The sequence below is a fragment of the Apiospora phragmitis genome (assembly GCF_038363925.1).
Source record: "Apiospora phragmitis strain CBS 135458 chromosome Unknown utg000008l:1.0-3514335.0:1.0-3519231.0, whole genome shotgun sequence".
NCBI lineage: Eukaryota > Fungi > Ascomycota > Sordariomycetes > Amphisphaeriales > Apiosporaceae > Apiospora > Apiospora phragmitis.
Window position 1 is genome coordinate 2,448,996 of NW_027117407.1, and position 14,209 is coordinate 2,463,204.

Consider the following 14,209-nt stretch of genomic DNA (forward strand, 5'->3'; position numbering starts at 1 on the left):
GCCGGTGCCGTGTATTTGGAGATCAAGGGATTATACGGATTAGAAGTCCTTGGATCATGTCTCGCTCTAACGAGCCCAATCTCCGGTATACGAAGAAATACAAACCGCAGCATAACTATCCGCACAGACGGGTGAAATATGATAGAGAGACGCGGAGAGAATAGCTCTCCTCACCCACGTGCAGGCTTGATGAGATGGCCACCCTCTTCTCATCCATATTGAGATCCAGAGGCCTTACCACACTATGGCAATCGTGTTGTGTGCAAGCCCCGCCTGCTTGCCTGCTTTCTTGTTGCTTGCTTACGAGTTCAGTCAAGGTGTAAGGGAAGGAAGTCCAGGTCCCGTTGGTAGTAGCAGGCTGATTGGCAAGCAAGTGCGCTTCGGCATATAGGTCTCGCCTGCCTGCCTGCCCCTGGTACTCCAGATGACCTTGATAAGATGATGCCAGAGGAGGCGAGGTTCCAGCCACAAGCGGCATACACAGCTAAGTGCCGAATTAGGTTAGATGCATGTTCGGAAGCTGTCCCATCAAGCCATCCCTTTTGAGCCGGGGTTGTGACACCGTCTGGGGTACACTGGGTACAAGGGCCAAGGGTAAGGAAGTGTAAGGCGGGAGGGATGACTGATCAATGGAGATATGATATGATATATATATGCCTTGTCGGAGCCCAGCCACATACATACATACATACATACAGGGCACGCACACTTTAGGATTACTCTGCATTGATCTCAGCAAGCATCCGGGGAAAGGGTAGGTACATACGGACAAGGTTGAGACTGACGATGATAGCTGCCCAGTACCACCTATCAAGCCGAACAGAGGTGTGTGTGATGGTTCGTGATGATGACATGCAGCTGGCCATCGGAGCTGCCCTCGGCTCCGGTCCTCTATTTCTTTTTTTTTTCTCTCTCTCTCTCTCTCTCTCTCTCTGACACGACACACTGTCTGTCATCGAACCATTCCATTGCTGACTTGATCAATGTATCTCCGCGTCGGCCTCGGATGACCTATCTGGTAAGTATTTAGGGTAGGTACTTAATCAGAGCAGGCAGGTACTTCAATTACCTACCCGCCCCCGTTGGCCCCCACTGACAGGCAGGTGCCCTGGAAGTGCCAAAGGGACGAAAGGGACCAAAGGGCCAGGGACAAATGCACATGCCAACCACCAAAAACAAATCGTAGATGTAGATCCCAATGCCAAATCCTACCTTACCACCCAACAGAGTCCCTTCCCACCGAAGGGAGAACAGATTCCCGTGACTGACTGACCGCTGTTGCGACCTTGGCAGTCTTGGCCTCTTGGACTCTTCGACCTCCGAACTCCAAAACGGCGCCTGATGTCACCCGACGTTGCAATTGCTACGCCAGCAAGGAAGCTAGATCCGACCGACCCTGCTTTCTTTTGCAACGACAAACATCTACTCCGGCTTCCCGATGCGATTGTCAAGTTTCGGGAATCCAAGGCACGACTCGGTATGACGAGGTACAAGTAAGGGTATGTGGTTATGATCATTATGTCATGTCACAAGAGTTGATCGACAGCGACCGAGTCGGGCCATTTGGTCTCCTCCCAAAATGCTCGCTTGGATCCCTGTTGCATCGCTACCTTTCATCTCGTCTGACACAGCCAGCAATCCTGCCCGTTTTCTCTCTTCCATCACGCGATGCTTCACCATCTGTGCCCGAGTAAGCACATCTTGGCCCAGGCTGTGACCGTTTCTGGATCAGAGTCCTGCGCAGCACCCAACCCTGGCGAGATATCGCGAGTCTGGCCAGGACTCACAGAATGCACAAGCACGAATCTTAAACGGCCTGAAATTCCCAGTAGGTTTTCATATCTATATCTTCCATGGGCCGTAGGCATCTGATTAAACCCGTCCCTCTGGGAACTGCTAAGGCGCTTACCTGAGCTTATGCCTGCCCGTGCTGGGTATACATCTATCCCCTTTTGCCTAAACTGCATCTGCTTCGGAGCATGGCCTGCCAGTCTGGCCAGCATCGTACGCAGCGCAGAGTTTTCCGAAGACCCACTGAGCTCCTCATAAGTCAATAGTCTACGGCGAGATCATAGAGCTCTGTCCAAGCCTTGAATGGGTAGAGACCTGAATCACTGCTCCCACAGGCCCTTGGTTGGGATACTTGGTAATCGCATCGAGGTGTACAAAAACGACCGAGTTTGATGCAATGCTGATCCTCAGGAACCGAACCTGGGATGTTGCATTCGGGCATTTAGTCACTGCCTCCGCTGCAGACGGCCAGTCATATAGCCTGTATAACCTGACCTGACCCTGTCTCCTGCTCTCGTCATCGTGCCGTAGGGAGTCAAGGTGTCCAGGCTCCCTGAGGAACGGCCAAGAAGGGAATTGCGGCTTTCTCCATGCGTCCTCGTGTGCACACGACAGGCCGGTGATAGCTAGCTGGCAGATGGTGTCTCTCTTGTTGTGCCGTGATCAAGGGCTTGCCAGATCCCAAGACGCGTAATTGGAGCAAGAGATGGTTGTGAAAGACACGAGTGAAGGCCATGCATGCCGTCCGTCGCTTACTACCACACACTTGACGAGACAGCTGCAGTGAGTTTGCTTCCTTTCGTCCTGATGACATGGATCTTGATAAACCGCGGGCTGGCAACGCATGACGAGGCGGGGGAAACCTCCCTCCTATCAAATAGTAGCACCGTATGTATGTGTACCTGGAGCCTCACGGACTAGACTCCTGCGAGGGAGACCAGGCTAGGTAGGTCGTGGGTACAGCCTGGGGAGCACTGTTCGGCTTCTTTCACGGTGGTCACGACCCTGCCCCCTTTTTCTTTCTCGGTCCTTTGCACCGGCTTATACTCCATGGCACGCTAGAATCGCGAGCTAGAGCGCGGCAGTTGGATGATCCTGCGCGCACGTAGGTCCTCGGTATATTGCAGTGGACGCAATGAAAACGGGACGGAAACGGTACGACGATCGTAACAGACGAGACGGGTGCACATGTAGTTCCTGTCAGGGGGGAGGTTGGAGTGCAGTTCGTGCCACAGCATAGGTCTGTCAGGCAGCCGTTGACGATGTCAGCATCGACGGGCACCTGGGACGAAGACAGCAGCAGTAAAGACGTCGGAACGCAACTTCCCCTCCTACATCATCAAAGCTCAGCTGCGCCTGGGCTCATTTGGCTTCAGGTACAAGCGATTGGTAGAGCATCGATCTCGTCCTGTATAGGCCTGTCGGCGGTTTATCTATGATACACACATTGATTAAATACTGTAATATATTCGTCGAGAGATGGCGAGCCCCTTAATCAACCGAAATTGAGCTGTATATCGGACTGCCTGCTTCTTGGGTGGAGCAAGAAAAAAGTGCAGCATATGTAAAAGCCTTGTAGCAACCGATGAGGATGACTGGAGTGACAACTTTTACATAGAGAGAATATCGGTTCTCCGTCTAGCTACTGCCCTTATTCGACCCCCTTGCTTCATCGTTCCTTTCGTTTTTCTTCTTCTTCCTGGTTTAGGCAACGGATCACGAAATACAGGCCACTACAAAAGTCCACTCTGGGAACGACCTTCCTGATAGATGAGTCCTCGGACGGCTGAGAAGAACCTGCCAGGCCGTAGGCTCAACCCTCTAGGCCAGCGCCCCCTTCAGCATCACACAACGATAGTGTCAGTTCTCTGCCGCTTCCTCGACGACGCATTATGGAATTCTTCTCCTCGATTACCACGCATCAATCGGTGTGCTCGAAAATACCGGGAGTTTCAAGCCCGACTGATCATCCCCCTTGATTCGATGTTGACGCAGCGTTGCTTTCTCTGCACCCTCTTCTCGTCGATTGACTGCTTTCTACTGTAGTATATTTATTCCCTTTCGTTCTCTATCCGATGGCACTACTATTTTCTTTGCTATGTTTCATCTTGCTGGAACGCGAAACGACGGAGAGAGGGAGGGGCAAGTGCGGTAAATTGGGCACTATGCCCCCAACTTTGGCCCCTTTTCTGATATATGTTAACCAAGTAAGTCCCTTTGACGAACCCCTGAAGTGCAGAACGAACGACTTGAGACGACCACCGACGCAGAAAGATAAGTGGTTACGACAACCCTGACTATCTCGAACCGCCCCGTCCCGACCGTTGTCCCGGCCTCTAGTCTCTTCCAGACATTTGATACCCCTCCGCAATCGATCACGCGTGCCACTTCTCGAGCCTCCATTCCACCACCTCAACGGATCCCTCTTTTGTGCGTGCTAGAAAGGGGGGCGTGGCGCCAACCGGTTTATGCCATACCTAGAACATGCTACTATCACGGACCCGTCCATTGTCTCTTTCTGTGCTGGAAGACAGCCTTTGGGGGGTATACGGGCCAATGGGGGAAGAGACGTGCACCGGTAGCCTGCATGCACTCACTCAAGGCCTTGCGGGGGCCCCCTTTCTCGCCTGATGCCAGTCTGGTCTGAGAACTGAGGGGAGTGTTTGACTCGAGAATGGGGAGCCTACCTATACACGCCACGACAAATACTCATAGAAGACAGCGGTGGGCAAGTATACTTAGTTTGATTCTCTAAACCTGTTCCTCCAATGGTGCAGTTTCTAGCCACAACCCGTCATGGTGTAATGCCCAGCAAGGGCTTCGCTATACATAAGCAATATTAGCCAACACTGGACTCGTGTTGGGCAAAACGGGTGTCATCAACATGTCACATATCAAGTTGCCGGATGTGAATATATAGACGTTGGCCATGTCAGTTAGAACTTATGAGGAAGTATACTCAACTCCCGTATATTCTTTTCGACTGTGGCAGCCGACTGCTACCTACGGCCGGAATTCCACCTGCCCGCTACACAGCCACGACATTTTGTCAACAATACTAAGAGATATACCATTGGGTGAGCTTCCGGCACACGACATCACCGTGGCCCAGTAGACAGTCTACCCTACTTTTTTCCCCTGCCTCGCCCCTCACATTATGAGCATCGCCAACAATTCCTGCTTCTCCGAGAATAGCCATCTCCGCATCCTTACGATTAACGACAACTAGCCTCATACATCATAAAATTTATAGCGCATATGGGTTGAGAGAGCGGATGGTAAGGCAACTATAATCGTGTTAGCTTGGTTCAGTGTTCCTTGTTCGGGTAGTACATACGGCGGGCTCTTGGACAGATCGGTCTTCAGAATAACGGGCACCCTTGTCATCTCGGTGACGTCTTGGATGTAATCGCCGCCTTCCTCCCTCAACTTGAACAGCTTGAAATACTTCTCTTTGTTGGTCAGACGAGTTTCCACAGCCTCGGCCATGGGCACCTTGGAGTCTGATCGAGTGCGGTGCAGAATACCAGCGCTGGATGTTGACCGGGTGGGCGAACCCGGGACGCTCTGGGTAGGTCGCTCGGCGAGCGACGCACCTGCCATTGCTTCCGTAATGTCTGATGCATTATCGTCGTCATCGTCGAAGAGGGCATCAACGTCATCTGTAGAAATAGTACCCGTCTCCGTCTGCTTGCGGGCTGCTTCCTCGCGCTCCTTCTTCACCCGTTCTGCCTCTTCGGCTTGGCGAGCAGCAGCGATGGCGTTCGACATACGCTGGGACTGATGAGCCTTGGGTCTTTCGTCCTCGGGGACGTAGGCAGAGCTTGGCACTCCCTTCTCCCAGTAGAGCTCCAATACCCTCTTCTCCTTCCTGAACTCGGCTTTCTTGAGCGGAAGCTGGTCGCAGTGGACTCGCTTTTCGAAGCCCCATTCGGGGATCAATACGTCAAAGGCAGACTCATAAACGCAAATGACGATACCCTCGCTGATCAAGTCGCCATTGACTTCCTGGCGCTTCTTGTCCATGATCCGACAGGACTCGATGTGGATGCTCTGCTCCTGAGCGTTCTGGGCCGACTCCTTCTTGGTGTTACAAGATTCGATAGTCTTGACCAGGTTCTCAATATCCTCGTTGTACTCAATCTTGCCTTCAGAAAGAACGGCATCCAGCTGACGGTGGACGATCATGTCTGCGTAGCGTCGCGTAGGGCTGGTGAAATGAGTGTACAGGGGTAGGTTCAGCGCATAATGCGACCAGATCTGCTTGTTCGTCTTGCCTGCGACGAAATATTTGGCATGGTGCATGCTCTTGATCAAAAGAGTCTCCATGCCCTTGCGGATGTCAGCATCATCAATCCTGAAGAGGCTGTTCTGAAGAGTACCACTGCTGCTGGTATCAAAGTCGTAGCCGATAGCTCTCATACGGTCAACGAAAGTCTGGAGTCGACGAGCACTAGGGGTGCTCTGGCGACGCAGGATTGCCTTTTCGGGCAGGCCTTGTGCCAGACGCTGAGCGACATAAGCATTCGCCTTGTGCAAGAGCTCCTCCACGAGTTCAGTGCCAGGAGTGGAATCGAAGACGTTGTGCTGGATGGGAATGTTCTCGTCATCCAGTTGGTGAAGCAATCGCAAAGGAGCAATGGGCTCATCTTCAGACCCCAAACGCCTCTCGCGGAATTTCTGGGCAACAGCACTGAGGATCTGAACATCCTTAGCCTGGACAGCTTCGTGCTTGAATGTAGACTGGTTAGACAGAGCCTCATCAATCTCATTGAGGGCCAGTTTTGCGCTGCTCTTGATGATACTCTTACCCACCCACGTATCGCCCTCGGCAACCACACCGGTTTGAGGGTTAACGCGGAAGACGACGGAGACTGTCAGCCTTTCTTGTCCCGGAGTAAGAGAACAAACCTCGGCCGCAAGCTTCGGTGGCAACAGAGCACAAGTTCGGTTCACTAGGTGTACTGCAGTGCCGCGCTTCTTGGCCTCACGGTCAACAAGCGAGTTGGACTTGACGAAGTGGGCAATGTCTGGTACGTGAATGCCAATCTCGATCTTGCCGTCCGATTCAGTCTTGACATGGATAGCATCACCAAGCTCTCCAGTGCCAGCAAGATCCAAGGTGAAAGTAGTCTCACTTCGGAAGTCACGGCGGGCGCTGATGGCAGCCTCATCCTCCTTGGCCAGAGACCAGTCTTGGAGACCAACGCTTCGCAAGACAGCTTCGGAGAACTCGTCCGACGAGAAGTTGTTGTCTCGCAGCAAAGCATCGGTTTCCACCTTAAGGTCGCCCATTCTGCCCAGCTGCTCGACAAGTGTACCAAAGGGATGAAGAGAGGTGATAGGCCAACGCTTGATGCAGGCAACGAAAATGCGATCGGCATAATCCTGGTGCTTCTCGACAAAGTCCCTAGGAGCTTGCTCAGTAGGGATGGCGATGAGTGGTACACGCTTGTCAGTAGGCTTGAACCAAACAATCTTCGGCTTGTCTTGCTGGCGGCTGTCTTGGGTCCTGCCTCCATCTCTGGCGGCACGCTCAGCTTCTTGCTTCTCCTTGGTAGCCTGGGCGCTGGGTCGAAGAAGTCCAAGAGTGCCGGAGAACATTTGGCCGGCGACACGTTCAATGACGGCCACGATGTGGCCGGCATAGAGCGGCTTGCTCTCGTCATTTATCTCCTCTTCCTCGACGAGAAGTAGGCTTTGACCTTCGACTTCGACATCGTCGTTCTTCTTCTGGGTTGGTCGCTGGCGCAAACTGCCACGGCGGCGGATACCTCCTTCGCCGTTGCCGGCATCGTCCCCGTTGGTGTTTCCAGAAGGCGGATTGCCGCTAACAGAGCCGGAGCGTGTATCGGTAATATCCTTACGCTTCTTCTTCTCTTCCTTCTCTCGCTTCTGACCCCAAACCTCATCCACGTCTAACAACTCAACAGCTACAAGGTCACCTTCGAGAGCTCGGTTACGGTCCTTGCTACCACAGATGAAGATATCGGCATCAAGCAGGCCGTCCGAGGTTGAGACGTAGGCATCGCTTCGGTTCTTCTTGTTCACCCGAAGAATACCGGACACGAGCTGACCGTCTCCAAGGAGAGCCGGCAACGTGGCCTGGGGAAGGTAAGGGGTAAAGAGAGTCTTTCTCTGTTGCTGTTGGTTTTGCTGGCCGCCCAGCTGAGGAGCGTGCTGGCTGCCCTGCAGACCAACAAGCTGTCCACCGTTCATCTGAGCTGCCTGTAGCGCCTGAAGTTGGTTCAGTTGCATCGGGTTAAGCTGACCAGGATACATCTGCATCATTGGCATTTGACCAGGAACCTGCATCATCTGGGGCTGGCCAGGGTACTGGAAAGCTCCAATCGTCGAGACGGACTGGTTGACGGAGCCTCGAGAACGGTGTCCGGGCTGGAAAGGCTGTTGACCTTGTCCAGGCTGGTCCTGAGCCGGCGCCTGGTTGCGCCAGTTTCCGTCAAAGTTGCGCGAAGATGAGCGACCATGGCCACGTCCACCCTCGGCGCCACCTCGTCCACCGCCGCCACGACCGTTGGCACCAGCGGCCATGCTCTGGCTGCGTCCATGCCCGCCTCCACGGCCACCACGGGTAGTGGAACCTTGAGCGATGGGCGTGTCAGTTGCGGTCGTAGTCTTGGGCTCGTCCGCAGCAGGAGCATCAGCCGGAGCTCCAGGCCCAGGGAACTGGAACCCGCTGGTGGTGCGTTTCTGTTGGGCAAGCTCCGCCGCCTTTTTGGCATCGGCCAAAGCCAAAGAATGTCTTCGCTGATGCCCTCCTCCTGCGCCGCCACCACCCCTACCTCCGCGGGGGGCAGTATTCTCCCTACCTTGGGCCGGGGCCTGGGGCTGCGGGTTTTCGAATTGACCAAAAGGAGCCCCCAAAGCCCCAGCGGAGGGGGCGGGGGGAGGACCCATACCCATACTAGGAATTGCTGACTGGTTGCGACGGTGTGCCATGGGTTGGCTCGGAGCGCCCATGGGCTGGTTGGACTGCTGCGGTAGCTGATTGGGAAACTGGAATCCTGGTTGGGGAGACATGTTGGTCATGGGCTGAAGGGGGTTGAAGTTACCGCCAGGGCCGAGCTGGCCAGGTGGCATCATGCCCATGTTCATGTATTGTTGCTGTGTAGCTTGAAGCTGTTGCTGCTGCTGCTGCAACAGCTCAATTTGTTGTTGAAGAGCCAGCTGCTCCACTATACGCAAGAAAAGAGATCAGCATTAAAACGTTGACAATGCATAGGAAAAGCATCGACCATCGACTCGGACGTATCGGAGAGGCGCGGCGGCGATGGAGTCAGCACCGTGCAACCTCTAAATAAGGACAACTTACTTCCCGGGTTCGAGAACATGCTCATCAAGGGCGTCAACTCGGAGGGGCTGCGACGGTGAGCGATGTGTAGGCGACGGCCGGTCGGACCGGGGACACCCCCCGCGGGGGGCTGCTGTGGTTGTTGTTGGTTGTTCTGCTGCTCCATGGTGGGCGGGCGAGCAGGTGCAAGTGCAGTTGCACGTAGTGTGCGGCGCCGGAGACGTCAATCGACGGGAAGCTAGCTTATGACAGCTAAAGTAGTGCAATCACTGAATTGATGCAAAGATGCAGTTAGGAAGCGGTGCTGTAGAGCTATCCTGCTGGCCTATGTTTTGTGCGATATGTCGATGAATGGACCCCAGAGTGGTCGCCTCGGAGGAGTGGGCTGGCCCGTTCTCGCGACTAACAAAAAAGGATCAAAGAGAGAGGATGAAGCTGTTACGTTGAGATGTAAGTTGGTGTGTGTTTGTGTGTGTGTAGTAGTGGCTGTTTGTGCGTTGGCAGAGATGGATCGATAGATAGAGAGAGAGTAGAGAGATAGAGAGAGGGCTTGCAGAAGGAATGTCAAGTTCACTTGAGAGGGGCTTTCCGGATAGGAAGATGGGAGAGAGTCACGAACGAGTAAAAGTTAGTGAGGTAGGAAAGGGGGAGGGAAAGAGGTTGATGGTGATGTGATGACATTCGGAGAAGACACCTGCCTTAGGTAACTAACTAGAGCTGTTGCTACTGCCAGTGCTGTGGGACTGGGACTCCTCACTTTTCTGGCTTTTGGTTTGGGGTGCTTGCTTTCTCTGGCTCTGGCCCTGGTCTCTCTTTGTGTCCGTCTTTCTCTCTCTCTCCCTCTCTCTCTCTCCTCCGTCTAGCCGTCTCACACTTTCCTCCAATTCTGGTTGCTACTTGGGGGGCGACCCAAGAAAGTGGGGCTGACAGCTCCTGTTACTACTAGGTATCCTTGGGTTACCTATCGAATCGCCCCCCCCCCCAGTCGAGCTACGTAGGCGTCGAGGTAGGCAGGTAGGCCAGGCCCAGGTGCCGACCAAGCTTAGCTGACGGATTTACACACATGACGACAGCCAACAGAGCCTGGATCTATCCCGGCCGCAGACCCTGCAATCCAGCACTCAGGTCAACCGGTAACATAGCTCCCTGCTACGATGCACACGTCCATCTATTCTGTTAGACATACATGCCTGGCAGATTCTTATCTCGGACTCTCTCAATGGCCTCGGGACCAGAGTCTGGGATGGATGCTGGGGAGGGAGGCCACGACAGCCGAAACAGAGCTTTTCTTTTTTTGGCGGCTTCTCATCTTCCTATCGAATGTAGTGGTAACTGTACCCCCTCCCTGCGTGGGGTTGCGGCGGCACCCTTCCCACGTAGAGTTGGAAACGAACTGTCTAGCGTCGTCAACTTGGTCCTAGTGCTTGGTCCAAGCAGCTCAGATGAGGTAGAGCTCTACTCCTCTCTCGTAAGTAAACCCACTACCGTGCCTCCTCCCCACCGAAGCGAGCGCCCCCGAGGCCATGGGATCCGTCGATATCAAACCACACTATTTGTTGTTTCTGCATCCTCATTGATCGATGGTAGGTTATCTACCGCTGACGCAACTGATGAATGACATTGTTTCAATACCAGAAATCACTGTTGCATCCGTTATAGGACGCGTCTCTTATCAATTGAGCCTCAACTCGCACCATCGTCGTCAGTCACGGGCGTAAAGGCGCTAAGTAGGAGGCAGGAGGGCTTCCAATGGTCGATTAGAGTTACGCCCGTCGCCTTTACTTTTTTGCTACCAAGCTGCCCACTTCTGGGCCATTACGAAACACAGAGATCATCCAAGCTCCTTCTCACTACAAGTAAGCGCAATGCAAAAAGCCATAGCTCCTCTTGAGGGCCAAGCCTCACCAATTAGATCGTCCGCGCCGCTCCGTCTGCCTACTTGACTACGGAGCCAGTCTAGTGGTACGACTGGACTATGTAGGAGGGACGATGTATATCCAGATCATAGAAGCTGGTCTTGACTTGTATTTCAATTATTATGGCCCTCCCCAGCATGTTCTAACCTACTGGTACCCAATGCTGGGTGGTTCGCACTCACTTGCATGAGAATGATTTGGGGTCTCGGTTGCTTCGTTCGGTTCTGGGAGATGGGCAGATGGGTATGCCTGGCCACGTTGCTTCAGCGTCCGTGTCAGTGCTACTCCGTGTTCATGGAAGGCCTGAAAGTGGTATGTAAAGCCTGTCGGCCCTGTCCTGCCAATGCAACATGACAAAACGCACCAGCGCTAGTCTTGGTATTCGGTATGATTGTCAGAAACAGCAGTCGAAATCTTGTACTTGTTTTAGCCCAGCATTGGCCGAGGTGAATTACTTATCATCAACATCCAACCGGATCAGATGTGCATCTATAGGCGAGGTGACAGCCGTATACTACACTATAAATAAGAGTATAAAGCACGGAGAACCGAGATGATGGGCCAAAAGAGGAGCTCATCAGTCCCATATGCATGCGTATCCGTAGTAACATCACGTAATCTGGAATTGGTCCTCTTCCTGCACAACTGTCAAAATTCAACCAGGGCCCCGAGTCGAGTCGTCTCTCAGCAACAGGACTAATAAACCAGAAGAGCCACAAGTGGACAATCTACATCGTCCGAGTCTGAGCGCATGTCATACATACTACTGAGACGACTTGCGTCAGGCAGGATGTGTGGTACTATCTTTGGAACCAAAGTCCGAAGTTGCAAGGCTGATCGACGCCAGAAGAGATGGGGAGTGTTCCGCCAAAAGAGGCCTGGTTTGGTGGTCATGGCAGACACCACGACACGGACCTGCAATGTCAGACCACACAGACAGGGGAGCTGTCTTTCACCGCCTAGCCCACTCTTACCGCTTTTGAGATAACCTGGAGAATTCTGCCAACGACTGAGCCCCGATTAGCTCTACTATCATTATCATTCAATGTTGTATTCAATGCTCCGACTTACATCAATGCGGCTTTGTTAACCCGCGTTAGAGGGCTCGGCGACATTCTTTATTTGTTCCCATCACAACTTGCACAGCCATTGCGCATCTCGATCGCTCGACTTGGTCCAGAATACTGGGACACCTGCATTTGTGACGCTTCTTTGGTTATTGGAGCTGCAATGCAATGACCCATTCCTTCGACTTATAATGGCGGGTTCTTCTCCCGCTCGGCGTCCTTGGACGCACTCTTAGATCCAGCCCGGTGCGATCGCCCGACTCGACTTATCGCTCAGACGACAGGAATGGCGAGTTGAATCACTTGGAGGCTCTTATGGCCGCTCAGTCACTACACGACGATGTGCGCGAGCGAGCTGTCAAGACACTCGGCGATTACTTATATAATGAAGAGCAGAAGAAGCGTGCAGCGCGCGAGCAAGAGATCAAGGACCAACAACGACGCGAAGAAGAACGCCTCAGGCATGAGAAGAAGCTGATGGATGAGGAGGAACGCCTTCGAGCTCTTCAGGCCCAGACCGTTCCCAAGCTTCCACCGAAGCCTTTTGAGTCACAGCCAAAACCTTCACCGCAGAGCACCACTGTCGCGCCGAGCAAAGGAGATGCTACTGCAGCTGCACAACCGGCTGCCGCAAAGCCAACTTCTACCCCTGATACTTCGTCATCCGGCCCTGTGGCAAACGATTCATCTAAGAGTGCATTCCAGACTGAACCGGCCAAAATAAATGGCCATGTCTCTCCTGCCGCACCACGCAGTGCTGCACCATCGCCATTTGCTAAACCTACGGCATCGCAACCTACAAATCCATTTGCTCCAGCGACAGCACAGAAGCCAGCTACCCAGGCTCCAGCACAAGTCCAACCCACAAAACCTCCCGCCGTCCCAGATGTCGACCGATATGTGCAAATACACAAGAACCTGAAGAAGTTACGTGCTCTTTTAACGGAACATGCCAGGACCAATCCTCAACTTAAGAAGCTGATGGGAGAGATGCGACGTGAAATACGCAAAAGTTTGGGTCAGTTAACGGGTGGCAAAGGCGCCAACAAGAAACAAGTGAGTGTTATAATTATGTACTGTCGCATTGTGATACTGACCATTTACCCAGTTGGAAAGCATCAAAACCATCCTGATGTCGGCGCTCAATGGTCAGCCACCGAGTCCCTTGATAGATCCATCAAGCTTTGTGGTGGAGCCGCGTGAACCGGTTGAGGGAGCCTTACACAACGAGCCACAACTTCCGGCTCTCTTCCTCTACCTTATGAATCAACTCGGCAAGGCAATCATCAACCAGTTCATTAATGAATGTGGCGCCTCACCCAGGAGCGCAGACCCCGTTGGCGTTGTAACGGCACAGCTGTTCTCGGCCAAGGAATTCCTGTGGCGGGGGCAGTCCTTAATAGACATTCTCATGGCCAAGTTCCGGATCGTGTGCCCTGTCGTTTTCGGCTACAGGGGCAGCGATAAGACTGAACAAGGCCGGCTCCGGCTCGGCTGGAGGAAAGACGGTGGCGCGTGGATCTCGGAACAGCAGCACAACGACCGTATGATGGGACTGGGTATTGGCTACGCATCAATCGCCCTACGGGGACTTCTCCAAGTCCAGTAATGTCAACCCCTGGCCACCGTCTCGCTACTGGAAGTCGATGGCAAACATCGTGAATACGCCGCCCAATGAGATAACGGATACGCAGTGCATAGTACTGAAGTCTATGCTGAATCAACACGAGGAGAAGTTCATCAACTTCTATGGCAGCGCCGCGGTGGCTGCATTGAGAAGGGCGTTGGTCGAATTCCCTAACAGCGCGCCCAAAAAGACGCCAGGAGTCATGGGCCTGCAAGTATTGGCGGTTATGTGCAAAAGAGATATGGGATTAGACCTTGGTCTCTAAGTAGAGGGACAGTCCGATTGCTGCGGCAAGGTTGACGGCTCGTAAGCTTCTTGTCAGGATATGGACATGGAATAATCGGAAGTCATGACGAATGTCTTAAACATATGGTCCTAGACACGGGCGTTGAAAGGAGGCAATTCTGGTTATACCATGGAAAACAACCCAGCTAGACATTGTTGCACGCTTCTCGTTTGGGGCAAGCAGCAAGCACTTCGCACCAAGGCGAGCATT

General features: G+C 53.3%; 2 protein-coding genes across 2 annotated transcripts; one reads left to right on the forward strand and one right to left on the reverse strand.

Annotated features, from left to right (window-relative positions):
• Positions 1–5,038: 5,038 nt before the first annotated feature.
• On the reverse strand, positions 5,039–9,269 carry PG994_009168 (uncharacterized protein; the record flags this gene model as incomplete). The annotated part of the gene is made up of 3 exons (XM_066860577.1): positions 5,039–5,078; positions 5,129–8,987; positions 9,125–9,269. 3 exons carry the CDS (start codon positions 9,267–9,269, stop codon positions 5,039–5,041), a joined length of 4,044 nt encoding a protein of 1,347 aa, XP_066714166.1.
• A 3,132-nt stretch (positions 9,270–12,401) lies between these two features.
• PG994_009169 (uncharacterized protein) lies at positions 12,402–13,978 on the forward strand (the record flags this gene model as incomplete). The annotated part of the gene is made up of 3 exons (XM_066860578.1): positions 12,402–13,142; positions 13,195–13,686; positions 13,817–13,978. The coding sequence occupies 3 exons, from the start codon at positions 12,402–12,404 to the stop codon at positions 13,976–13,978; spliced, it is 1,395 nt and encodes a 464-aa protein (XP_066714167.1).
• Between the last annotated feature and the right edge of the window lie 231 nt (positions 13,979–14,209).